Raw genomic sequence first — 27,592 nt, 5'->3', positions numbered from 1 at the left:
ACAGTAATGTATCGGGCCGTCCAGGTGCCGAACCGTCCTGACGGCTGGGTGCCGAACCATCCTGGGCCAGGTGCCGAACCGTCTTGGGGAAGGTACCGGGCCGTTTTGGGCCAGGTGCCGAACCATCCTAGATGGTGCCGAAGTGTCCAGGTGCCGAAGTGTCCAGGTGCCGAAATGTCCTGATACCATATCGAAAATGATTAGACAGTCATAATCATTATGTAAGAGCAATATAATGAACAGAGTTCTTGCATTGATATCCGGATTGCTTACCTCAGCTTGGGATTGCGTTCTCTATTAGAAAAATCTTCGAAGATACAAACAATGTCCACCTTTCCCAGCACGTCGACAGAACGTACTGCGTCTGCGCAAAACCCTGATTTTTCGCGGTTTTCTTTGGATGTTTGGTCAACGTTGCATCAGAATACTAGTATTACCCGTTGCAGAGGATATCGTTTCTTATATAACATTTGGAAGCTACAGACGGGGTGATAACCTTATATGCACAAGTAAGGCCTTATATGGGAGTGTTCTGTCGAAGTGCTATGCATAATACATTATGGGTTTCGCGCAGTACGGTGCAGTACGTTCTGCTGACGTGCTTTCCTCACACTTCTGTCAATCTCGCATCCAGACGTCAGACGCAGAACAACACAACATCAGCGGTCCGAACGTCATGGCGAAACTTGCGAATGAAGCTCTAATGGAAGCTGTTGACAGCGGCTGCCTTCGAGGCGTGAAAGCAGCCCTGAAACAGTGAAAGCAGGTAAGCTAGTCTACATACAAGGCACCCTGAGGTTTCAACATTGTACTCCTGTGACATACTAGCTATTCATTAGTCTATTTCTACAAATTTTCCAACAAAAAAACAACAAAAAAACTAAACAAATATCCAAGCAGATTTCTTCGGGGGGCAGTTAATTGCCTCCCTACGGGGGCTATTCATTTGTCAATGGTCACAGGCGGCCTTCCTTGCGTCCAAAGCCTGGTATAGGGAAAGAGGGAAAGAAACTACCTCCCAAGCTCTGGCCTGGGTAGTCAGTCCATGGTACGGAGGTGGTAACTCTGGCTACCGAAGCTCCAAGACTCAAGAACTCGGTACATACGTAGAATGCAGATTAAAACTAGAAAGGCCAATATTTGCTTTGGAGCAAATACAGCGATGGGTTCACCACATTTTACGACGTCATGGCAGGGAAAGAATGAGAAACACAAGGGAAAACAATGATTTACATTGATATAACTATAATATGAAGTAACATACAACTAAAACAACAGTTGGATAGCTATTTCCTACTTTATTGGTTAGGATTTTTAATTGCATAATGCAAACTGTTGATTTTCAAAATAAATAAAAAAACGTTCATGCCCCGCATTCCAATGCTGGAGCAGAAAAGCTTGAAATACCTACCAAAACACTTGAATAAAGACATACTGTCAGTATGGAAATCTCTGTGCAGGTGTTAATCAAGTTAAATCCCAACAGCCAATCAGCAAGAAATGCTCTGTGCAGGTGGAAATGCTCTGTGCTTGTGTTAATCAAGTTAAATCCCAACAGCCAATCAGCAAGAAGTATAGAGGAAAGCTGCATGCCTATTGGTTGATGCCCTGCATTCCATTGTGATGACTCATGCCCAGACGTGGTAAACACGGTACACTAACACAGTAATACATTTGCTATAATACAGCCAAAAAACTCAAATAAAACCATTCTAAAAGCTTGTATCACAATAATTTTAAAAACGCCTAGGGGTATTTGCCCACTGTACCTCCATACCAAATTTCAGGACCTTGGGCCCTAAAATGAAGAAGCTGAATCCATTTAAAAAATGGCAGGAGGAGAAGGAGGAGGAGAAGAAGAAGAAACATCAGAAAAAGCAATATGGTTTCACCACACCACCACCCATAAAAATCCGTAAAAAGCCAGCATGTGCCTGCTTGTCATATACGTCGCTATGTGCTGCCGCAAATTCACAATACCAGCTTTGTATTCCTGTGGTTTAGCTGCATTTTTATTTTTGGCTGGCTTTTGTTTTATTCGCCCGCGCGCACTAGTTTGGGGGTCTAAGGAGGATGTCATCCATAGAATTAAGACGGTGCTTAACAATGCAGGATGCCATTGGTACATCACGATCTTGGAATAGCCGTATGTCTGTGTGTGTGTGTGTGTCCGCATTCATGTCAGTGTTTCTGCATGGTCCTTACGTCACGTTATAATGGATATACATGGGTTCAGTCTGTGGTACAGGGAGAAAGTTAACCAGTTTCTCAAGTGTTTTTTGGGGGGTGACCTCCTTTACAGCTTTGCATTGTTTCCCTTGAACACTGTATGATAAAGAAAGACTTGTAGACAATAAGGAGAATGAGAAGAGGAAACAGTCACCATCACACAATATCTAAATATTTCAAGGTCTGGGATCTCTGAATTCTTGTTAATATGTAGATGTCATCCAAAATCTGGATTTCTATGAGTGACATTATACATACAGGGTTTAATATGTGTACAAAGTATATTTTGGAAGATTAGTAAGGTCCATAATGCATCACATTTTTGCGTTGGCGACCGCAAACGGTCACAACCGCAATAAGATGAGTCGGAACTTTGGACCGTTCCTTCGATCGTTCCTTGGATCCTTTAATGGTTCAACGGACTATGCCATAGCCTTGCTCCTATTCCTACAGTCCTTTCCTGGTCTCATATGCTCGAATCGCTAAAACTGTGCTACAATAATATAAAAAGCTCACACAGCAATAAGTCTGACAAAGGAATACATTTTATAATATGATTTTAAATGTTGCTGACGCGAGTCATAAACTGGCAAAAAAAACGCACTGTTCGTCTGGCCATATATTATGTTAATTGCCTGCAGTACCGCCTATGCTCGCCAGGGGACATAATGTACTACTAGTAGTATGTGTGAGCGCAAGGAACCTCCTTGGTGTGCATAATATTTATTGTTAAAACCCTTAGCTGTGTACATGCCCTGTGTGCGGGTCCATGTACATGTACAGTATTCGGAATGGCGGTATTTCCCGGGCGAAAACATAGTGGCACTGTGAAGCGCGGCCAGTCAGTCAAACCCGGAAGTCAGTCAAAGACGGTGGAAAAGGTCAGGGGTCAAATGGCATTACATCAACACAATTCCTTGCGGCTGTCGTGTGCCGAGCTTTCTATTTGTTTTTAGTGTCTTTTCGGCGATAAAGTTCTGATTTTAGTCGCGAAATGGCAAGGGTACCGAAGTAACGGGTTCCTCACTGGCCGCCCAGTGCGGAACTCACGGGGAAAGTGGCGTCGACACTCGGGGCCCTGTGCGGAAGAAAGCTCCGCACTGGAATCCTAGTGCAGAAACACCGTCAGGACTGGAAGTCCAGAGCTGAATCTTGACTCAGCACTCGTTTTCCAGTGCTAACTTCCACTCAGCACTCGTTTGCCAGAGCTCGGAGGCCGTTCACCACTGGATAGCCAGTGCTGAATTCCACTCGGCACTCGGTACCAGTGCTCGGAGGCCGTTCACCACTGGATAGCAAGTGCCGAAGTCCCTAAGTAACGGGTTCCTCACTGGATCGTTCCAGTGCTCGGTAACTCTTGGTGCTGGAATCCGAGTTCTCAAATCATTTCGGCACTGGGCCTCTGGTGCTTACGTCGGCCGCGCGGCGTACAGTACAGTATCGTAGGCCAAGTCTATGTCTGTGAAAATGTGAGGATCTGAGCCTTGCAGTACGATCTCGAAAATTTAAGTGTTAGAGTTCAAAGGCGGCATCTCGGTACTTTCTAAAGACAACGTTTGATTTGCCGATTTGGAGTTTCCAGTGCTGAAGCCGCCGACACTGGGCACCAAGTGTTGACGTACCTTCGGCACTGGAGATCTAGGACGGAAGCCGCCTCACCTCTGTATACCGAGTGCTGAGAAAGGAACCCGTTACTTCGGTACTTTTGCTCTACCGCGAAATGTCCGGATTTACGCTAAAAAATACGTGCTTGGGGACCTTGATAGCATTAATTTTAGGGAAATTTATCCTTCCCTCGGCGAGGATTCTCCAGAAAGTACCGACGTTGTGGGGAGCACACGGAACAAAATTATCGCCCTGATGCCAGTAATGGGAATTTTTACTTACTAGTAGTACGTAGGAGTTTGAGAACTTGGTGTCCGCCGCGGAGTCGACAGTGGTCCGCGATTTTGCAAACGAGGTAGACGTAGGAGGCGAGGAGTATGATGCACCTTATTTTAGAGCTCCAGAAAGGAGAATACCGTCCTTGTAATATATTAGCGTTTCAGCTAAATAGCCAGTTCAGCACCCAGGGCAGTCTGTAGTCATAAAATTCACCAGTAGTAATACGGTCTCCATTCCTTTTATTCAATGAAAGTATTTCTATGTTGTCAGAATTTGCCAGGAACTGTTTATTCCAAGTGTAAGTGATTTTGTGTGTACTTGAGTGAATTGTATTGAAACCATTGTGGAAAATGTGTATTTTATTAAAATAAAATCTAAACTAAACTACCTACATGCCAATAGTAAAAATCCCTTCATACTAACACACAAAATGTATATGTGTATGTAGGGGAGCTAGATTTCAATCAAAGGTCATATCATCACTTCAAAGAAAAAGCACATTTGCTGCATACAATTTTGTTGTGCAAAAATACCACACCAGCAAACGCCTGCTTTTTTAAAAGCACTTGTTTAATCTCCAAGCAGATCCCTTTCGGTGGCAAAAAGACAGTACCAAATTGGCCAGGCAATATCCATTAGCCAGAGAAGGTGGGATTAAAAACAAAAAACAGCCATACATGTCTATAAAAAGCTAACAATCCATTCCCCCACAACCTCTGCTTGGAGAGTACACATTCTATACAGAACCAACAGTTCAAAAAGGAAAGAACACACAAAAGTCTATGGAACATACTTTATTTTCTAACTTAACATCACCCCAGCCAAAAGTAATATTTTTGCCCTTACTTTTGGAGATAATCTCCAGTTACAGATGTACCTGTACGAAGGTCTAGTGATGGGTCGTCCTTGGGAGACACCTCAGCTTATTATCTTGTCACTAAATTATTCTCAAGTTGAAATTATTCTCAAATTGAAAATCACTGTCTCTTCACTATTGTAAGATCTTGACTGGTTCAATATCAGTAAAGCTCCTGTCACACAGTCAATGATGGCCTCCCGAAGAGTGGCCAAACTCCCGCAAACATGGTTAGGAGTAGGTCAGTAGCAAGGTCGGCTGGTGTTCGGCCATGTTGCCCTAAGGCCACACCAATTTAATTTCTTGGTTAACGGATTTTTCTAGAAAAATAATGGAGCGGGTGGGCAAAAAAGAAATAGAAATAAGAACAGGCCTAGGCATCCTATTATGGCCCAAAATGGTACAATAGAAGAAATTTAATTTCTTGGTTAACGGATTTGCCCGCTTCATTTTTTTCTGATTTGCAAATAAAAATAAACATTCAGAATCAACTGCAAAATGCTCATATTTTGCCCTGAACAGCTGAAAACAGTCCTTTTCATCCTAGTTGTTACAGTTATTCCATCTTTCAATGCAATGGTATCATTAAAAGTTCAAAATTCATTGTTTAAATTTTGGACCAGCCTGGTGTGTTGACTTCATGGCTCCTATCATACCATTTTGGGCCATAATAGGATGCCTAGGTCTGTTGTTTTTTTTTTTTCGCCCGCCCGCTCCATTATTTTTCTAGGAAAATCTGTTAACCAACAAATTAAATTGGTGTGGCCTTATGAATGTGTTACAGGGACTTAACTAAATTCTTCTTCTAATATTCTATCATGAGTTTTCACCAGAATTCCATTATCGACCTCTAGCCATATACCACACATAAGAATGGCAATCATTTGTACATCCAAGTCAAAATATGTGCTGATTCTAGCAACTGTGATATTGAACAGCAAAATTCCATTCAGGTATGGGGCGATGTTACAGTAAAGCACAATGTTGGTGAACTGAAATTGCCATTTGCAAAACAGTATGAGATGTTTCAACCTTGTGGCAACGAAATACTTAAGGCAACAAAACTTTCTCAATGACAGGACAGATTACTAGTATGATTTAGGCATAAAACACTTAACAATGTAGAGATTTTGTCGATACACCCGTAACAATTAGTAACAAAATAAGTTGTACTACTGGTAGACTTTAAGACAAGACATAATTCTGTTTCCCAGAGAAACCTACACGCAGATTCTAGTGGTACTCTAAGTCACCCTCCCACATTTTGTCCTGTCCATTTGTGAGGTACATGAACATGACTGCAGCTGTTCCAGTAATCTTACTCTCCAAACTTGATCCCTTGAGCCAGAGGAAGCTCCTTTCCATAGTTGATAGTGCTGAAAAAAGATGAAACAAACATCTCATTTAATTTCAATGGATGACATCCACGCATATTGATTTTTGCCTGTTCTCAAAAAATATATACATATATTACCTCCTCCAAGGATCTGGCCTGGGTCATCCTCCGTAGTCCATGGTAGCTAACAGTAACAATAGGGAGCTGGTGGTAACTATGGAGGATGGCACCCAGGCTGCCAAAGCTCCACAGAACTGAAGAACCCAGCACAGTGCCAACTCATAAATGCCGCAAAAGGCCAGCATGTGCCGGCATGATGTAAAAGTAGTCATGTACTACCGCAAATTCACAATACCAGCTTTGTATTCCTGTGGTTTAGCAGCATTTTTGGGGGCTGGCATTTTTTTATTCGCCCTCAAACACTAATTTGGGTGTCTTCAGAGATGTCATCCATGACTGACTTAAAAGTCAGTGTGGCCTTATCGTGAAAAAACAACAACAGAAAAGTGACTACTTGGCATGCACATACTCTGACCGGAGCAAATTCCCAGAATTTTTCAGAACTGGACATATAACGTAGTAAAAGGCTCCGCCCTGAGGCATCACCAAAAAACAGATCATAGAAACATCCTCACCATGTGGCTCTCCTCATGTACTGCTTCCAGGCGTCACTGCCAGACTCCCGCCCCCCTCCCGTGTGCTTCTCCCCACCAAACGCTCCGCCGATCTCCGCACCGCTGGTCGGAATGTTCACGTTCACAATTCCACAGTCCGAACCCTTTGGACTGCAGTAAATTAATAAGGAATACATTTTCTTACAAACCATATAATATACAACTCTGAAATATGATTAAAAAATCATATTACAAAAAGATTATCCTGAAGAGTTTCAAAATTAGCCAGTGACTAGTAAATCTCTAGATCCAACTGCCCACTGCTAAACTAAGGCACCGCACACTATGGAGCTAAACCACTCACCCGATCCACTTGAAGACATTTCCCAGGTTCCCTGTGAAGATACTACTGGACAATCCCTGTTTCACCTCGTTATTCCAGGCTATGGCCTCCTCCATACTCTGTAAGGGAAATACTGTTAATACTGATACTTATTGCTTTTGTCATATAGTCACATATTTGTCATTATAGTGGGGTCGTGTGGCGCAGTCGGTAGCGCGTTCTGGCGAACCCCGTCTGTATCAGCCAAATCTTGGAGAGGACATAGGCGCCGCCAAGATTATAAGCCTACTGAAACATCATGGCAAGTCCAGACATGCTGCTGGCTGCCATGATGGCCCTACAACCGCTCACGGTTATGGGACTTACATACATAACGTTACATACATACATTGCTTTTGTCAAGAAAGGTATGTTTTCGAGCCTGGTGGAGAAGCTGTGGTGTGTGTCTGTGTTAAGGCCCTAAACTCTCTGTACTAAACCAGTTAGGGGCCTTTTGCAATGTAAACTATTATTTTTATCTTGTTCAATTAGAAAATGCGAAAATCCTAGGGGAGTCTGGCATTCTTTTCCTTGACCCTCTGAAATCTTGACCATCTGAAATTATATTTCGTGCATTTTGAGGGGCAAATTTTGCTTGTAGGCTAAGCTTAGTTTCAGGACAAATATTTCAATATCTTTACACACCAATTATTGTCTGTCAAAGATGACATGACAGATTTGGCAAAGTTTTTGCCCGTCATCAGTGGCAAAATTCCATCACATGATGGAAAGATGTTTGCTAGAACAACCATACAGCACGAGAATCATGACCAATTTCATACTTACTTTACTTACTTACTTTGGTCGAGCTCCCATGCTTAAACTGAAGCATGCCCCATCCCTCTCTGTCCTCCATGTCAGATTTCCCCTATTTCAGTTAAACTGGTGTCTGATCTGAGGTACTTAATCCTAGGTCTCCCTCGACTTCTTTGGCCTTTTGTATAGGTTCCCAAAGGACAAGCTTGGATACTACAATGTCAGGATGTCTGACGCAGTGTGCAGCTAGTTTCATTCTGCATGTTTTGATTTTCTCTGTAATTGCAGGCAAATCCTGATATAGCTACTTGTTGGGGACTTTTCTGTTTTCATACCTTAAGGTTAGAAATTACTGTGAATGAACTGGACTTCATTGTGCTTAGTACAATCAGTACAAAAGAAATGTGTGCTTGCCTTTGTTTTCAGGGCATATACAATGGGTGCGAATGTCTCCCTGTGTACCACTTCTGCATCATGGGGGAGACCAGTCACTATGGTGGGCTCCACATAGTAGCCAGGCCGGTCCACAACCTACAAGGACAAGTACACACATGAAAACCAAGGCAAAATTAGCATGAAATCCCCCTTAGGCCACACCAATATAATTTCTTGGTTAACGGATTTTTCTTTAAAAAAAATGGAGCAGGCAGGCGAAAATAAAACAAACAATAAAAACAGGCCTAGGCATCCTATTATGGCCCAAAATGGTACGATAGGAGCCATGAAGTCAACACACCAGGCTGGTCCAAAATTTAAACAATGAATTTTGAACTTTTCATGATAATATTGCATTGAAAGATGGAATAACTGTAACAACTATGATGAAAAGGACTGTTTTCAACTGTTCAGGGCAAAATATGAGCATTTTGCAGTTGATTCTGAATTTTTATTTTTATTTGCAAATCAGAAAAAAATGAAGCGGGTGAATCCGTTAACCAAGAAATTAAATTGGTGTGGCCTTACTTCTGATACATGTATGCTATGGCCTAGGAACATAAACATTGTGTTTCCTATTATGGTCCTGGAAAAAATAGGGTTGGTAGGTAGGAATTCATTTATTTTCTTTAAATCTTTTTTTTTTACATTATGGCCAAAGTGATCACACAAATTCAGTTAATATAACACTAAAATGCAACAGTAAACAAGTACACTGTACTTGTTTTTTCATTACTAATTGAACCAAAACGTTAAGTTTTTAAGTTCAAATTCAGTCCAGTGCACCAGTACGCACCACTATGCCAGATCCAACATTTTATGTCTCTCATTGGAAGCCCCCCTACATTTTTTCATAGGCCTGATAAAGAGCAACACACATGCACCCAAACAAACACACACACACACTTATACTCATACATGTATCTTCACTTAATAAAGACTTACAAACAGTTCTCCATGCAAACATCTGTAAAAGATAACAAAAACTACAAATAACACCACAGTGAAAGCACAGCTTGGTGCTGAATTTCTGTGGGTGAAAAAACAAGATTATGAAAATTAAAAATACATTGAATATTAATAAAAATATAAATCTTTTTTACTTCTTGATGACCCACAGGCCACTTCAAAGACTAGGCCACTCCAAGGTTAGAGGTTACATAAATCAGCCTGTAGCAGCAACTCTTCTCCCTAAGGCTACACTGATTTAATTTTATGGATGACATCCGCACACGCATTGATTTTCACATTCTCAAAACAAAACAAAATCACCTCCGTGGCTCTGGCCTGGGTACCATCCTCCATAGCCTATGGTAGCTGACAGTGACAATAGGGAGCTTGCAGAAACTATGGAAGATAGCACCCAGGCTGCCCAAGCTCCACAGAACTACAGTGCAGACTCATAAATGCTACAAAACGCCAGCATGTGCTGGCTTGTCTCAAAAGTCGCTACGTATACTACTGCAAATTTACAATATCACACATCAGCTTTGTAATCCCATGGAGGTTTTTAAGTCAGAATCATTGTGACTGGGGGAAGCTTGACTCACCGAGAGTGAAGACTAACTGACTCACTAGGAGAAGCAGGTGTTACGAAGGCTACTTGGTTTGTTCTATACTGGGGTACATATAAGTACCTAGTGGTATTCTACCTTTACTCACCTTTCCTCCACACTCCACTTTGCCACCCTGGGCTTTGGCATCTTCAATAGCCTTGTTGTACAGGTCCACCCCCTGTTGACTGTGCATGGGGCCATACAACACTCCATCTACATGTAACATGAGAGAATGGTAAACAACAGTGTGGTCTTGAGGTTAGGGTTGTTGATTCAGAATCTAAAGGTTATGGGTTGGAATCCCTGGCAGGCTGCATTGAAAAAAAACACTCAACACCTATTTGCTCACTTACTTCTTGGATGGAAAGTAAAACCAGACCTTGAGAATTTTAAAGACCGCACCACATTTATCAAAAAGAGCAGGGTGCTTTCTGATAAGAGTGGTTCAAACCTTCCAGTCTAGTCTCAGGTTCGACATCTTTGAAGAGGTGATAGTCAACTGTTATGTCAACCCTTACCACAAAGGTGGCAAAGCTTAATGAATAAATAAACAAACAAACAAACAAACAAACAAACAGGATTTGGCAATTCAGGGATGTTTCAACTACCATTGGATGCAAGTTAGGTTTATTGAACAAGTCAGTGCACCTTCACAGGGGCTGAAATCACCCAAATCCCCAGACCTTCCTTTTTTAAACCAGATAAATGTACAGTCAAACTTGTCTAAGACTACCAACTAGGGGACCGAGGAACATTGGTCTTCTTAGACAAGTGGTCTACCTAAAGTCTTAAACAAAAGGTATGGCAATACATGTCAACAGACAACAAGAAAACCACTTATGGCCAGATGGCCTGCTTATAGAGGTGGCTGCTTGTGGCAAGTTTGAAAAGTCTACCAGTCTCACCATCCAGAGGATCACCCATGGGCACCTGACTGTACGCCTTCTTCAGTCTGGCCACAACCTCATCGTGGACGGACTCGTGCAGAATCTACAAATGAGAAACCACCCATTTCATGACTTACTGGTACTACATGTTACACTGGGCTTCAAAAACAACATAGACTTTCAATTGGTAGTACAAAATTTTTCACTGCACATCAAATGAGACAAACATGCATGTACAAAACACACATACAAACATTTCAAAATTATAATTGGACATAAAGCACAATCGTGTCATCCCTAAAAAAAACATGGTCAACTAGACAGGTGGCATTTGCAAAGCAAATGCATTGCATTTACCTTTACATGGTCTACCCCAAAAAGCCTGACAAGCTACAAGTACTTCTCTCTTTATTCTTACTAAAACACATTCAATAATGGCCAGCCCATTGATCTTACTACAGGGTGTCTGCTACAGTACCAGTTACCATGGTGAAACTGACACTTGTCTGGTCCAGGTCTTTGACCTTATTTGTTTGGAGAAGAAGAATCTTAACAAAAATAAAATAAACATAAAAATGGGTAAGGAAGTTTAAAATAAAGGTGATGGGTGGGACAAACCTTACGAAACTGCTTGTTATAATATGATCAAGACACGCCAAAAAGCAGTTACTCAAGCAACTGGATATGATTTTGAAAACGTCAGACATTTCAGCTAGTATCCACTAGCTTTCGTCAGTGACTGAGAGACCAGAGGGGAAATGCAGGTTTATAAGCACAACCTATTGATTGATATGCAAATAAAGTGAAGACAAATTTTTGGAAGTCGAAAATGGAACAAAAGTCAGACAAGTCAAGACAAGATAATGCAAATTAGTCAGAAAGCTCCTGTTATACAGAACATGAGCTGAAGTGTTGTCTGTCCTCGGGGCTTGGAGTGCCAAACCCCAAGTGCCGGAAAGATCGACCCGTTAAGGGTGGGGTTGTACATTCTTTCATATATTGCCTCTTTAACACCCCGTTCCCACCAGTGTGTTTCGCAGTCTAAGATATCCGTGGACTCAAGTTTGAAAGAGTGACCCTGGTTGTGTTGTAGGTGGTGGAAAATAGCTGAGGAGTAGCTGTTGGCACTTGGTCTGCAATGTTCTTTGTATCTTACTTGAGCTCCTGTTCCATATAACAGGAGCTTTCTGACTAATTTGCATTATCTTGTCTTGACTTGTCTGACTTTTGTTCCATTTTCGACTTCCAAAAATTTGTCTTCACTTTATTTGAATATCAATCAATAGTTTGTGCTTATAAACCTGCATTTCCCCTCTGGTCTCTCAGTCACTGACGAAAGCTAGTGGATACTAGCTGTAACATCTGACTTTTCAAAATCATATCCAGTTGCTTGTCAATGAGTAACTGCTTTTTGGCGCATCGTATTACCTGGATGTCTAACCTTCATCGACGTATGATCAAGACATATTACTACATTTCCGAAACTTGCTTCCATGCTATCTGATATATGTGTGTTATCCCCATATATATAGTGTGAGGATGTCTCACCAGCCGCCTGGTGGTTGTGCACCTCTGTCCTGCTGTACCGACACAGGCGAACAGGGCGGAGCGTACCACCATGTCCAGGTCTGCGTCATCCAGCACGATGATGGCGTTGTTTCCTCCCAGTTCCAACAGAACCTTCCCTGTGGGCAGCAACAAGAACCAGGGCTCAAAATACTTTTTTCTACATACCTGAACTGGTGCAAGTTACATTGAAAATTGTCTGCACGAGATAAATTTTACTTGTATATAGTTTATCTGCATATATGAATCTATGAATCTATCTATGAATCTATATATCTATATCAATAGATATATCTATATCAATAGATATAGATATTCGACTTCCGGATTCTTTGATTTGAATAATTGGTGTATGGCAGGCCAGTCAAACAACAAAAAATCCAAGCCTTGTACATGTATGTAGGTGGAACACTTATTTAAATACCGGTATTTACGAAAGTGGGTCGTAAGGAGGAGGGGGGCATATGAGATCACAAAAAAATTGAGACTGATGATTCGTTAATATCATGCTTTGAAATAAAATCACGCTGAAGAACTCACCAAATCTCTGCTGCACAGTGGTGCCTACCACATTGCCAACCTGTGAACAAAAACATTTGTAACACTTTAGGAATGGGCTGTATCAGTCAGAGCACCTCTGAGACACTATACTGGTATCCTACTTTTAGAGGAACAAATGTTGTTATGTTTTCCCTCTGTTAAACTTCATTCTTAGGCCACACCAATTAAATTTCTTGGTTAACGGATTTTTCTGGAAAAATAATGGAGCATGCAGGCGGGTGAAAAAAGAATAAAAATAAAAACAGGCCTAGCTATAGGAATCCTATTATGGCCCAAAATGGTAGCCATGAAGGAGCCATGAAGTCAACACACCAGGCTGGTTCAAAATGTAAACAATGACTTTTGAACTTTTAATGATACCACTGCATTGAAAGATGGATTAACTGTAACAACTAGGAAGAAAAGAACTGCTTTCAACTGTTCAGGGCAAAATATGAGCATTTTGCAGTTGATTCTGAATTTTTTTTTTGCAAATCAGAAAAATTAAGCGGGCGAAACAGTTAACCAAGAAATTAAATTGGTGTGGCGTTAGTCTCATTTCTTTTAAATTTAAAATGCAAACAACACATTACACAGACTTACAGGCAGCAAAAGCTGATAAACATAAGTCTACATATATAAACATAAAGGATAAGAAGTGTGTTACATATGTACACAGCTACAACATGTGGGACATCAGATAACAATACATGATAACAATATATGTATATACATATGTATATGTATATATGTGTGACTGTATATATGTGTGTATATATGTGTATACATATATATATATATATATATATATATATATATATATACACATTTTATACACGTCGCTTTAGCATGTGTGATCAAAATAGTCTTTATCGTCTTTATCAATTATCGCCTGTAACTTGTAACAAAAAATCGGTGTATGCTTTGTAATATTTTTCATGTAATCTACCAGATATGGTAGCGCCGCACAAAATTATGTCTTTATTTCCGATATAGAGCGAATAGAGAGAGGAACATGCTTATGGTGTGTCTTTGTTCTTGGGACGCCGTTCTTCATATCCTACGCACATTTAGCCACTTTTAAACAACAGTTTGCGCTTGTGATCTATAACAATGTAAGACTTCATTCTTAGATGTTTTGTTCGTAGTCTTTGCGATACAATTTATAATGGATAGCAAAGCGGTACACTAAAAATTACTAAACTTGTTTGTACATGTGCAAAATGTGTGAATAAAGTTAATATATGTATTAAATTTTATAGTTTCTTGGTGTTTTTTGTGTCTGTGTTTGTCAAATAACTGCATAATTGCACCAAAAGCGCTGACAAATACGTGGTGCAACTAAGCGGCTTCCTCTGTGTATATATATATATATATATATATACACACACACACACATATATATATATATGTGTGTGTGTGTGTGTGTGTGTGTGTCTGTGTTTGTCAAATTTATGTTTCTGACTTCCGACCCCCGTATATATATATATCAACATAAATAGGGTTTTTGCTGTAAAATGGAAGGGAGGCTATTCTGAGTATTCCCCAGTAAGTCCGTCGTGACAGTTGCCATAGCAACAAACCTATCTGTCTGGCTGACCACCTCTGGGTGGTCCGTCCGGGCACCATTCATTCAGTCAGTCGGTCGCCAGCTACCCGCGAGGACCTACTAACCTTTCGCTGTACCAACTGACAAAACATTTTACTTTCGCCAGCTACCCGCGAGGACCTACTAACCTTTTGCTGTACCAACTGACAAAACATCGTGAGGACAACGCCTGGCCGGACCACTTGACCCGTGGCCTTGTGAGACCCGCACGTCGCCAAGCTCAGTCTCCCGTGCGGTGAGTTTTGTTCGTTGACATATCAACATGGACGACGGTCTTAGATCCGTCCTCGTTTCGGGTCACTCTTTTGTCAAACGGTTAGAAAGATTTATCTCTTCCCGTACCACCACGCAAACCGGCCGCGCGGTTTCACGAGACTTCTGGCTGTCCCGGGCCTGTGTCGAGTTTTACGGTCTCCCCGGCTGTAACATCCCTCGCTATCGCGCCCGTATTCTACCGTACATTCAGGCTTTTCCAAGTGACATTATATATATAGAGTTAGGAGTAGTCGATTTGTGCAACCCCAACCTATCACCTGAATTAATCGCTCGAAATCTTGCCAGCCTTGCCTTTTCCCTACAAAACATCCCAGCCGTTCAATCTGTCATATTGGGGGCTCCAATCTGGCGTCTCCATAATCCACCCAACATGTCTGACTTTCCTCAGCGCCTCCACAAATTCACAAGAGTTATCACAAGGTCACAGTATGGGACCACAGGCGTCTGTGGAGACAAAACCCAAACTACTTTGCCCCTGACGGCCTACATTTGTCCGATCTGGGAAATCTCCAGTATTACAAAAGTGTGCGCGGGGCTGTAGATCTAGACCGCCACCTAAAGCACATTTAAATCAAAACGTGTTCGCTTGTCCCTTGTGGACCCCTTTCCTTTCTCATTCCGGCACAATTTGTGCCCGATTGGCTGGTTTCCCTGTTTCGTTCGCACACGCACTGGTGTTGGTTTCTTTCACGCAGTTAGGCGTGTTTTGGCCGGGTTGTTGACATGAGACACATGTTAATATATTTGAGACAATCTCTATCCTACATCATGCCTCGACCGTGTTGATACTATGGTTTGTGATGCAACAGAATAAAAGGTTGCATATCTCGCCAAACAAGAAATGTCTCTTCTGTTTATTGTGTTTGATCCTCCCTAGTTAAACTGACTGTCATTCCGTGAGTTTGGAAGCAAAAGGCCTTTTGCCCCGCAAAATAGGGTTTTTGCTGTAAAACGGAAGGGAGGCTATTCTGAGTATTCCCCAGTAAGTCCGTCGAGACAGTTGCCAAAGCAACAAACCTATCTGTCTGGCTGACCACCTCTGGGTGGTCCGTCCGGGCACCATTCATTCAGTCAGTCGGTCGCCAGCTACCCGCGAGGACCTACTAACCTTTTGCTGTACCAACTGACAAAACATTTGACTTCCCGCCCCCCCTCGCCGTTTTCCAACCAAATTGATCACCCTAGCCCAACATCTAACCGCACAACACTTGTCCTCTGGCGGGCCCGTTGGTTACAACAACAAAAAAATGCCATGTATCTACACGGCCGCTCGGTTTGCCAATATGGCGGCTAGACTGCACCTTTTGTCCGCTATATCGGACGCCTTATGTCACATTTGCTACAGGTCCGTATTGTATGTTGTTACCTTTCTGTCCGCTCGATTGGCTGGTAGCGGTCAGAGATTGTTTACACGTGGTGTCTGTTATACTTGGCAGACCCGTGTAACGTGTTACGGTGCTTCCTATTGAAGCCCGTATTGTTTATTGTTACTTTTCTGTCCGCTTGATTGGCTGGTAGTGGTCAGAGATTGTTTACACGTGGTGTCTGTTATACTTGGCAGACCCGTGTAACGTGTTACGGTGCTTCCTATTGAAGCCCGTATTGTTTACTGTTACTTTTCTATATATATACTTCTACTCCCTTTAGACCTACCAAATGTAAATCCAGATGAAAAACGTGAATGTATCATGTTTTATATCATACCCGGGCCGCGATAAAGTTACATAACGGGTTCCGGACCGGGCCGTACTTTACGGTACGGCCCAGGCTCCATGGCTTCCATTGAACGATTCGAACGCGTGTGCCGCTTTCGAAAATTCGAATACAGAATCAGGACGTTGGAACTGATGTTGTTGCATCTGAGGGTTCAGCGGCACCAACTTTTGGCTCATCTTGCATTGAAAGGTGCGTTTTCTTGGGTGGGTATGACATAAAATACAACACGAGGTATTACGCAGTTGGGCCGACACCTCGGGCGATACGTAATACCCCGTGTTGTATTCCGTGTTGTATGTACTAACCGGAGTGCTGCCGGTGAAGGACAGCAGGTTGACGTTGGTGTCTGTAGCCATGGCCTGCCCGATGTCCGTACTGCCCTGGACCAGAGAGCAGATCGCACCTGGCAGGTTGTTGGCCTCCAATACCGACTGGAGGATTCTGGGAACCAACAAGACACGATTCTTTACATCTCCTTAAACACAAGGAAGTTCAAATCAGTTCTAGCAGATTTTAATTAATACTTTCATGTTAATCTGCTGTGGATGTTGGAACTTGCATTTACATGAGACTTACTTGGTAATGGCTACACTGACAAGTGGTGTTGTGGGTGCTCCTTTCCTGTAAAAAACAAGGTAGTAGATTTTAACAATGAATAAATGAAGACATTTATTGTGCATTATCATATAGCCAGATAGTGTTGACCAATCAGAGGTCCCCATTTGCTATATATGTTAGGTGTGATAACCACCTCATAAACCACCTCGTTCGCTACGCTCACTTGGTGGTTTATTCGGTGGTTATCACACCCGACCAGGGATTATCTCACCATATACACCTCGGGGCGAGGCATTAACCCTTTCTTCATACCTACAGGTCACAGCTTGTGTATACACTACATGTATACATTAAGTTATCACATGTACATCCACATGGTCAAGACATCACTACCACTATAACCTACTTCTCCTCGCTTCTCTGTGATAGTGAAAAGATACAGACATGTTTTAGGATAAGTTTGTCTAAGCTCATCAGAAATGTGAGTTTGTCTGCATTACTTAGGTATATGAAGTAGAGAAACATTGATGTTTTCATTCTTAAATGTTTGACACTTTTATTGCTGTACAAACTACATTCTACCATGGAGCTCCATGATTCTACAACAGAATAATTTTCATCTTCTATCTCTGTATCTGTGTATCATTATAGCCGGTATAACCGCCCTTCGGCGTAACACACCAGCTTCGCAGGCACGCGGCGTGGCAGCAGCTAGCTATATCACACCGCACATTTAATTACAGGAGTTGTTTAAAGCTTTCTAGTGATGGTGGCCCCAACTGTGCTTGGTGGCAACGAGTTCCAGTCTATGATAGTTCTGGGGAGTTTTTCAACACCTCACTTCTTGGTTGATAACTCTGATATTTGAATTGATTGATATCTAAATTTAACATAAATCATCCAACATTATACTTGCCATGACAAGAACATGAAATATTGAAACAACAACAAAGAGAGAACTATGTGTGTGTATGTTGTACAGTTCCTACCATATACAGACGTTGCCGCAGGTGAGAGCGATGGAGCTGTTCCAGCCGTACACGGCCACAGGGAAGTTAAAGGCCGTGATGATCCCCACCAGACCCAGGGGGTTCCACTGTTCCAGCAGGGCGTGGCCAGGACCTACAGGGGACAGGTTAGACTGGGAATGTACTACAGACACAACCCTGAGGAATTTCATCAGGTTGGTGAATGATTGAATAATTATCTCTATGAAAAAGGTACATGTATTGTTTTTGGCGTGTCTGTGTGTGTGTGTGTGTGTGTCTGTGTGTGTGTTTGTGTTTCCGCACATTTGTAGTCAGCATAACTTCATTTATGGATTATGATGATATTTGGTATGTTGGTTAAGTCTTAGGAAGAAAAAGGTCAAGGTCAAATATGGGCCTCCTGGTGGATGACCTTGGTACTGCAGCAGAACTTCCGGTTTTTGTATCTTTTGTCCTGAACATGCTATGGTCTTGACTATTTGGTGACAGATTGCTTTTCCTGTCAGGAATATGTGGTGTGAGTTTGGTCCCCTTACATGTGTAGCAGCTTGTGCTGGAACTACAGGGCACTTTCTGGCAAAATCTTTAAAAGCCAGTAAGTGCAGATAGGAACAAGCTATTTTCATCATTTTTGGTGTGTAGGTAGCTGAGAGAGAGTTGTACATAATTAAATGCAAATTATGCAAATGAGGACTTAATTTGCATAATTAATGAGAAGATACTATAATTACAGTGTTTTATATAATAGTACTTTTATACATGTAATCTATTTAATATGTGGCAGGCGGAACATCAAGCTAATTGTCTTCGTCAGAAGGACTATGAAATTGTCTCGCCGCATTGTGGGAACTGCGGATTTTGCGATATAACTCTGGCAGGCATGATTCGACGTCCATGATTTTTGGCAGGCAGATTACGGTACCGTTGTTGAGGCCGAAGTCAAGTGCAAGTTTTGGCTTTGTGGGGGGTCCGTGCGTTACGTTAGTGCACCTTTTGTGTTTGTGGCTTGTTAGCAAAATAACTCGAGTATATGTACATTGATGTTTATATATGTTTTTTTGTAGGCAACTTACTATTGTTGAGACCAAGGTTAAGTTCGTTAATGGGCTTTGTGGGGGGTTCCGTTGTCCGATGTCCTAGTTAAAAGTTAAAAATTCATTGTTTAAATTTTGGACCAGCCTGGTGTGTTGACTTCATGGCTCCTATCGTACCATTTTGGGCCATAATAGGATGCCTAGGCCTGTTTTTTTTTTCGCCCGTCCACTCCTTTTTTTTTTCTCCTTTTTTTTATAGAAAAATCCATTAACCAAGAAATTAAATTGGTGTGGCCTAAGACAAAAAAAAAAACATTTACAAAAACTCATATATTTCATGGAGGTGTGAGATCTCCGAATTCTTGTTAAGATCTTTATTCACAAGAGCTTGTTTGGGTTCTCGGCCTAGGATGTCTGTGGATTTGAGATTAAGGGGGCACACCCCAGTCTATTTGGGGTCTCTATTCAAAGCTGCACACCCTCAAATCTAGCGACCGTCTCTGGCGTGGAATAATTCGGAAGGAGAATAACTGTATCTGGGACGAAAGGATATCTCTTCAGCTACAAGACCAGCTGAGTTTGCAGGGTTGGACAAGTCCCATTGCCCACTTGCCCAGGGCAAGTAAAAGTACTGTTCGGGCAAGTGAATATCCCCCTGTACTTGCCCGATTGGGCAAGTAAATTTTATGGATGCCAAGTATAGCCACTATGGTGTTTGGAGCAAAATTACTCATCATTTTGCCATATTGATATTATATTAATGCCCTTTTGTCAGAAAATCCATTGCAAGTCTCAAACCGCCTTATTTTGATAAATTAAGCATGTAGCATTATAAACTCTGAAATGAAATAATTTCCTTGCTGCTAGTAAAAATGCATAAAAAATGTCATGTATATTTTGGGCAAGTGAAAAGTTGGTTCGGGCAAGTGAAAATGACCATGTACTTGCCCAATAGGGCAAATGGATTTTTGAAAACTTGTCCAACCCTGGTTTGGTTTCTTCAACCTTTTTAAATTTGGCAAAATCAATGGAAAAAACATTACTTACACTCCAAAATTAATGTACAAAATTGGGAATTTTCGCGTAGGATAATCCCATAGAAAAAAATTTTCCGGCAGAAATGACTGATGCTGGCAGAAAGACCCAAACCTTGACTATAGCCGAGTAAATTATAAAGAAAATTCTAATAATAGCTTCAACTAATATTTTCTAAACCGTCCACGGCGCGAGGGGTTGCAAATCCACCCCTAGGAAGGCACAGAGCGAAATCTAGGTCAAACAGGCGGATTACACATGGCGCGCAAGGATACCCGGAAGTAAGGTTCAGAGCCAAAAGATATTTTCACCCCAAAATCATCATTTCTTACAGTCTCTTCAGCCATGTTAATGTTTAATGATATTTCATGGCAGTTTATGAGACCTCAAACTTGGACCCTCAAAACCCTTTCGTCACTTTTTTACTGCGCACTATCGCGGACCCGTCGCAGAAGAACTTTTTCGCCAGTGTCTTCACGAACGAGGACACTGTTAACATCCCTAGTATGCCGGCGAGAGCAGTAAACTCCATGTTGGAAGGGCTGGACATAAGTGAAGAGACTGTGGGAGGGAAATTAACTGAGTTGAATCCATCAAAGTCAGCAGGACCAGATGGTCTACACCCTCGGCTCCTCAAGGAACTAGCACAAGTCCTGGCATATCCATTAGCAGTCATTTTTAAGAAATCACTGGACAGCGGTCTCTTGCCAGAGGACTGGAAAGTGGTGCATATAACCCCCATTCACAAGAAGGGCAGCAGACAAGAGCCGGGGAACTACAGGCCCGTGAGTTTGACTTCTGTTGTTGTTAAAGTACTGGAGTCCATCATTAGGGATGCACTGGTTAAACACCTCATGGACAACAGCCTACTTACAGACTCCCAGCACGGCTTTGTCCTGAGAAGGTCATGCACTACGCAGTTACTCGTGGTCATGAATGACTGGTCACAGTAAATAGAGAGGGGGGAACCTGTGGACAGTGTCTACTTGGACTTTAAAAAAGCTTTCAACTCACTCCCACATGAGAGGTTGTTGGTGAAACTTCAAGCGTATGGGGTGAGGGGGAACATCCTAATGTGGATGAGGGGCTTCCTCAAGGACAGGAAACAGCGGGTGGTGATAAATGGAGTGCAGTCCAAGAGGCGAGACGTTGGAAGTGGCATCCCTCAGGGGAGCGTTCTCGGCCCCACCTTGTTCGTGATTTTCATCAACAACCTGCCAGACGTTGTGAGCAGTTCAGTGAAAATCTTTGCTGATGACAGCAAGATCTACAGGCCCATTTGTTCGCAGGATGACCAGGATTCACTACAGCGTGACCTCCAAGCAGTAGAGAACTGGTCAGCAGTGTGGCAACTACCTTTTAATGCAGGAAAGTGCAAAGTTCTACACCTTGGGAGAGGGAATCAGAGAGCCGACTACTGTCTGGGGGGGGGGGCAAGTACTGCAACACACTGAAGTGGAAAAAGGGGTACAAGTGGACGAGCATTTAAGTTTTCATGTCAACACTGCTGAGGCAACCCAGAAGGCCAATCAAGTGCTTGGTCTAGTCAAGAGAACATTCTCCAACCTGGACGAAGAAACCGTGCCACTGTTGTACAAGTCCATGGTGAGGCCACACCTGGAGTACGCTAACACACTCCCACACTTCAAGGGGGATCAGAAGCTAGTGGAAAAGGTGCAGCATAGGGCCACTAAGTTGGTGCCTTCACTTAGAACACTCCCATATAGCGAGAGGCTGAAGAAGCTGAAGCTTCCATCACTCAAATTTAGAAGAGACAGGGGAGATATGATACAGGTTTACAAGTTTCTCACAGGGAAGGAGAGAGTAGACCCCGAGCTTTTCTTCCACCTTGGAAACCAGCAAGCAACTAGAAGACACTGTTACAAGCTGACTGTGCCCTTGGCCAAGTCCACAGTTAGGCAGAATTCTTTTAGTGTTAGGACAGTCAACAAGTGGAACTCCTTGTCAGATGTTGTTGTAGAGGCAGAGTCCGTTAATGCCTTCAAGTCAAGGTTGGACATGTGTTGGGAGGAGAGGAAGTACCTGGAATGACAAGAGGGTGGCACAACAGGCGATGCCTTCAGCCACCAATACATCCTCAAGGTATCCTCAAGGTATCTGTAAGGTCATGTGATCCAGTCTGCAACTACCTTACGTTTGTAATCTGCAACAGCAAAAATATTGCAAGCACCAGATATTAAAAAAAAATTCTATATTAAACAATAATCTATCAGCTCAAAAACATTTTCTACCATTCTTTTATTTTATTTCATGAAGATTTACCACATTTGTGGAAGGATTGACATAACAGGTGACTATCACCTCTTCAAGATGTCAAACCTGTGACCAGAAGATTTGAACCACTCACACCGGGAAGGTCCCCTACTCTTTTTGATAAGTGTGGAGGGTTCTTTAACGTGCGTGGGATGTGGCTCTCCCTAAACACGGGACCTCCATTTAACGTCCTATCCATGGGACGTCCCTAACCGAAGCTAGGTACTCATTTACACCTGAGTGAAGTGAGGAAAGTTGTGTAAAGTGCCTTTCCCAAGGGCACAAGATCGGTGACATGGTGGGGTTCGAACCCGTGACCTCTTGTGTGGTGTGAGTCGAACGCGCTACCGACTGCGACACACAACCCCACTATAAAGATTTAAGTTATGTGTCAAAATTATGTATATTATAAATTTACTAGGATTTTAAATGATTTTAACTTTATCTTTTTTTGATATACAGGCATTTCATCCCATTTCATCTGACCCTTAAGCTCTTCAAGTCTAAGGTCAACAAACATTTGTCCACTCTGGCTGTTCTGTAACCCAAAACATTTTAAGTGGCTCCCATGAGCCTTGTTTTGTGGTGACCGATGAAGTAAATAAAAAAAAAACCTTCAAAGAAAAGTGGCCTGCAGGCCAATTTGAGATCCTCATGACTAAATAACAGTTCTAACAAACAAATCTTACGTTCTGAAGGCAGGACTCTCCCAGCGAACATGCGTGACAGCCCCACGGCGTAGTCACACACGTCAATGTACTCCTGCACCTCCCCCACACCCTCAGGCCTGATCTTCCCCATCTCCAGGGACACCAGGGCACCCAGGAGGTCAACCTTCTCCCGCAGAGCATGGCCGATCTGCCGCACAACCTCACCACGTTTGGGAGCTGGCACCTTGTACAACAAAAGGAAGAAAGAACATCTCACCAGATTGCCATGTCTCTCCTTTATGCATTCCAGAGAAAAACTCAACTAGAATATAGAAGTAGATGAAGATAATAATCTCCAGGGCTCAAAATACTGGGTGCATATGCACCTTAGTGCACCCAAATTTGGAGCTGTGCACCCAATTTTTTTCTGTGGGTGCACCTATGCACCCAAATACTTTTGTAGGTTTTTGTATGTAAAGCTGTTAAATGTAGTAGTATGCAGCATATTTTTTTTACATCCAAGTATCAGAAAATAGTAAAATCATTGTTGTAGTACTTTTCTTTAGAAATGAAGTATAATTAGTTATTGCTGACATTCTAGTTATTCTATTAATAATTTTTTCTATGGTGCACCCAAAAAACTTTTGTGCACCCAATTTTTTAGGTTGGGTGCACCAGTGCACCTATTCCCAAAAATGAATTTCGAGCCCTGAATCTCTGTAATTCCTTTTAAGGCCACACCAAGTAAATCTTATGGATGACGTCCGCGCGCGCATTGATTTTGGCCTGTTCCTAGAAAAAAAACAAGAAATTCTGCTTCCTGTAACTATGACCAAAGGGTCACGACAGTGGCGCAAACCGTCAGATTGACCTGAAACCCGTAATGCGAAATGGGTAAAGGGCACAAAAATGTGATGAAAGAAACAGGACAGGACGACAACTGCTGTTCCACCTGATTTATTGCTGTTTTGATGATGAATAAAAGACTTCTTGCTTGTTACACTGTGTCACCTCATTCAAGTTGTGTCCTAACATTTGTCGTCTCTTAGTATATTTCTAATCTAGGCATCTTGTTTTTTAGGGCCCTTGTTTTTTTTGCCCTCTCGCATCAGATTTAGGGTCTCCAAATCCATAAAATTTACTTGGTGTGGCCTAACACAACAAAATCATAACATTTGTTTTCTAGATTTCAGGGCTCGAAATTAACATTGTCCCAGTGTCAAATGACACTAAATTTTCAGCTTGGGACAATTCAAATTACGTTTCGGGACAATTTTGGGGCAATTGGAAAATTCTAAGACCATCCACGTCATTTGGGAACGCGATCCATCCATCCTGCTGCAGACTGCTGGCAGCCTATAAATATATAATACTCTGACAAACATTTAAATTTGACCAATCAGGGATTCCAAATATCAGGGACGGTGCCATGCCCATGATATTATCATGTATTTCCCTACATTTACTAATAAAGTGGACTTCAAGTTGTACAAATTCAGTTGTTGTTTTCTTATTTTTGTCATCAACTTATTTCCTGAAAAGCAGGCTGGGACAGTCCATCTTCAGTTCGGGACAATTGAAATCTATGTTCGGGACAATTCTGGGACAATAGTGAAAAAAGTTAATTTCGAGGCCTGGATCCATGCAGCATTATGTATTATTATGTATCTGCTTTACTTTTTGTAACAATGTATTGTATTGTGAATGATAATAAAGTTTAATAATAGTCTTATACTAGTGTTAATCATTTCTATGACTATGGCTCTGTTCCCACTAAGATGAATTCATCTGGACCAAACTGAATAGATAGGACACCGGCTTGGTGACCGGCTTCAATCCAGGCAATATTATCCCAGTGAGAACACTCTCTCTCTGGCTCGGCTCCAGATGATGCCAGTCAGCAGCACATCTGGTGAGGTAGACAGCAGCTGAGCTGCATTGAGTCAAACCCAGCCAGATAGGGAGTGTTCCCACTGGGGTAAAGTTGACCGGATTGAAGCAAGTTGCCAATCTATTCAGCTCAATCTGGACAATTTTTCCTGGTAGGAACAGAGCCTACAGATGGGAACAATACATCATAACAATACTGGTACAATAATACAGAAAGAGGTGTGATCTTTTGATCAGCATGTGACAATGAGTCAATGACACTGTAAATATACATTGTACAGACAGGTAGAAATGTAAGGAAAAATCTACTTTGAGACTTTACCTAAGGCCACACCATCTTAATTTCATGGATGACATCCTCTGAAGACCCCCAAACTAGTGCGCGGGCAAATAAAAAAAATTCCAGCCAAAAATAAAAATGCTACTAAACCACACTGACAGGAATACAAAGCTCAGGTATTGTGAATTTGCGGCAGTACATAGCGACGTATACGACAACCCGGCACATACTGGCTTTTTGCAGAATTTATGAATTGGCACATACGTATGTACGAATATTTTTTTGTTTTTTCTTTTAAAAGCAGGCAAAAATCAATGTGCGCGTGTATGTCATTCATAAAATTAAGATGGTGTGGCCTGATGTCCAGCCTTCTCTGAACTAAAAATGAAGTGACACATCTTTAGAGAGAGAATTAGACAATTAGAGGAATGATTTTGATTTGATGGATTGAAGCTTACATCTGCCCAAACGTCCCAGGCTGCCATGGCCTTCTGTACAGTGTCTCTGTAGTCCTCCACATTGCCCTGTGTCACCTTGGCGATAGGCTCCCCATTGGACGGGCACATGGAGGTCACCACCTGAGAACGTCAACAACATGACGTTAACATATGTCCTTATAATTGATACAATTCTGGTGTTACTGATGAACCAATATGTATGTTTTCACTTGTCAGTCATCTTCTTAATCTTTAGGACTATCAAGGACTGGTGTGTTACGCTGAAAGGCGGAATATAACTTGTTACCGGCTATACAGATACCTTGATACCCTTTAGCCGTGGCGACTCTTGATTCGGGCTTACATTGCATTACCCTCAGCAAGAGGGTAATGCAATGTAAGCCCGAATCAAGAGTCGCCACGGCTAGATACCCTTCAGATACAGATACAGACCGCCTTGTAGCATCAAAATTGATGAGATCATGGGAGGGAGAGAGATCAACATGTAACGTTACAAGAGAGAGGGAGAGAGATAGAGGGCCTCTATCTCTCTCCCTCTCTCTTGTAACGTTCTCAGGGAGAGGGAGAGAGACAGAGCAACATGTAAAATTATGCCCCCCTCCCACTTTTGCCTCCCTCACTACAGAGAAATGAACCCGAGTGAACCCGTCCGTGCCACGTACCTCGCCCCTGCCGCCCCATTCTCCATTAAACACGCCCTTGTTCTCGGCAGAAAGCCCCAGCTGCTCCAGCCAGGAGTATTTCTCTTGCTCAATCAACATGCTGGCGGAGGATAGTCTCCTGCAGTGGGACAGAGAAGACCGGATGACTAGAGCTTGCCTCGTGACACGCAGTATGGTCGCCATGCATGTGGTGCAGAGTGGTGCAGAGGGATGGCAGCAGTGGGGTTAAAGGTCAAAACGCATGCCCAGAGTTGGAGACAAACACCACGAGGTTTGAAATTTGAGAAATCTTCCATCATTCAACAACTACAATTACATCCAAATTGGTAACCGACCGTGTGCATACCTTTAGTTTCAACGACGGTACTCACATTTTGCCATAGAGCTGCATTGTGCACTTTACAAATCCCAACTAGAGTTCCACGATCTCATACCTTCGCCAAATGATGTTAGCCTTTATGACTAAGAAATTATAGATGAATCCCCCTGATTGTGCAAATAGGATCCTATATTGCATCAATTATATCTGTTGATCATATTCTACACCAGAAGACAGTCTTATCTTATCAATGCATGCCATCGTAGCATGTCCTCATAAATTATGCAAATGAGGTCCTTATTTGAATAAGTTATGTTTAATTATGTTCACCTTCACATAACTTTAAAATATCCCAAGTATGAAATTCCAGACATTACCACTGTGTAATTATAACGTTTTCTCGTTAATTATGCAAATGAAGTCTTCATTTGCATAATCGATATCTGTCTGTATTTCTGCCGTTCTGAATTACATATGTCACAAGCTTGAATAGTCCTATCATGGAATGCAGATGATTTATAGAATTTCCTCATTAATTATGCAAATTACATTAATATTTGCATAATTGTAACATCATTATGTCAATCATCACTTCAGCTACTTACATGCCAAAGATCACGGCGATCCATCAATCGGTTCTTGAGTTATCCGCCTTTGAACATTTTTCAACTAATGCCCCTGCAGTTCCAGAGCAAGGCGCTAGGGGGCCCAAACTCACGTCACTCGTTCTCCAGCACAAGAGCTACCTTCCATTCAAATTTCGTCACCCTAGCATGTCTAGATCACGAGATATCAAAACCG

At 42.2% G+C, this 27,592-nt stretch overlaps 1 protein-coding gene across 1 annotated transcript; it reads right to left on the bottom strand.

Annotated features, from left to right (window-relative positions):
- Nucleotides 1–5,660: 5,660 nt before the first annotated feature.
- Nucleotides 5,661–26,703, bottom strand: LOC109476845 (alpha-aminoadipic semialdehyde dehydrogenase-like). Its single transcript, XM_019777864.1, has 14 exons — nucleotides 26,473–26,703; nucleotides 25,811–25,930; nucleotides 23,222–23,426; nucleotides 18,190–18,322; nucleotides 17,219–17,263; nucleotides 16,948–17,083; nucleotides 13,042–13,081; nucleotides 12,484–12,620; nucleotides 10,954–11,038; nucleotides 10,155–10,261; nucleotides 8,472–8,588; nucleotides 7,284–7,381; nucleotides 6,941–7,090; nucleotides 5,661–6,345 (listed from the first exon to the last, which is right to left on the bottom strand). The coding sequence occupies exons 1-14, from the start codon at nucleotides 26,653–26,655 to the stop codon at nucleotides 6,288–6,290; spliced, it is 1,614 nt and encodes a 537-aa protein (XP_019633423.1). The 5' UTR covers nucleotides 26,656–26,703; the 3' UTR covers nucleotides 5,661–6,287.
- Nucleotides 26,704–27,592: the final 889 nt, after the last annotated feature.

The sequence above is a fragment of the Branchiostoma belcheri genome, unplaced genomic scaffold, assembly GCF_001625305.1.
Source record: "Branchiostoma belcheri isolate BF01 breed outbred unplaced genomic scaffold, Haploidv18h27 scaffold394, whole genome shotgun sequence".
NCBI classification, from domain to species: Eukaryota; Metazoa; Chordata; class Leptocardii; order Amphioxiformes; family Branchiostomatidae; genus Branchiostoma; species Branchiostoma belcheri.
Note: the sequence above shows the minus strand (reverse complement) of the source record. Positions and strands in the feature narration are given on the sequence as shown.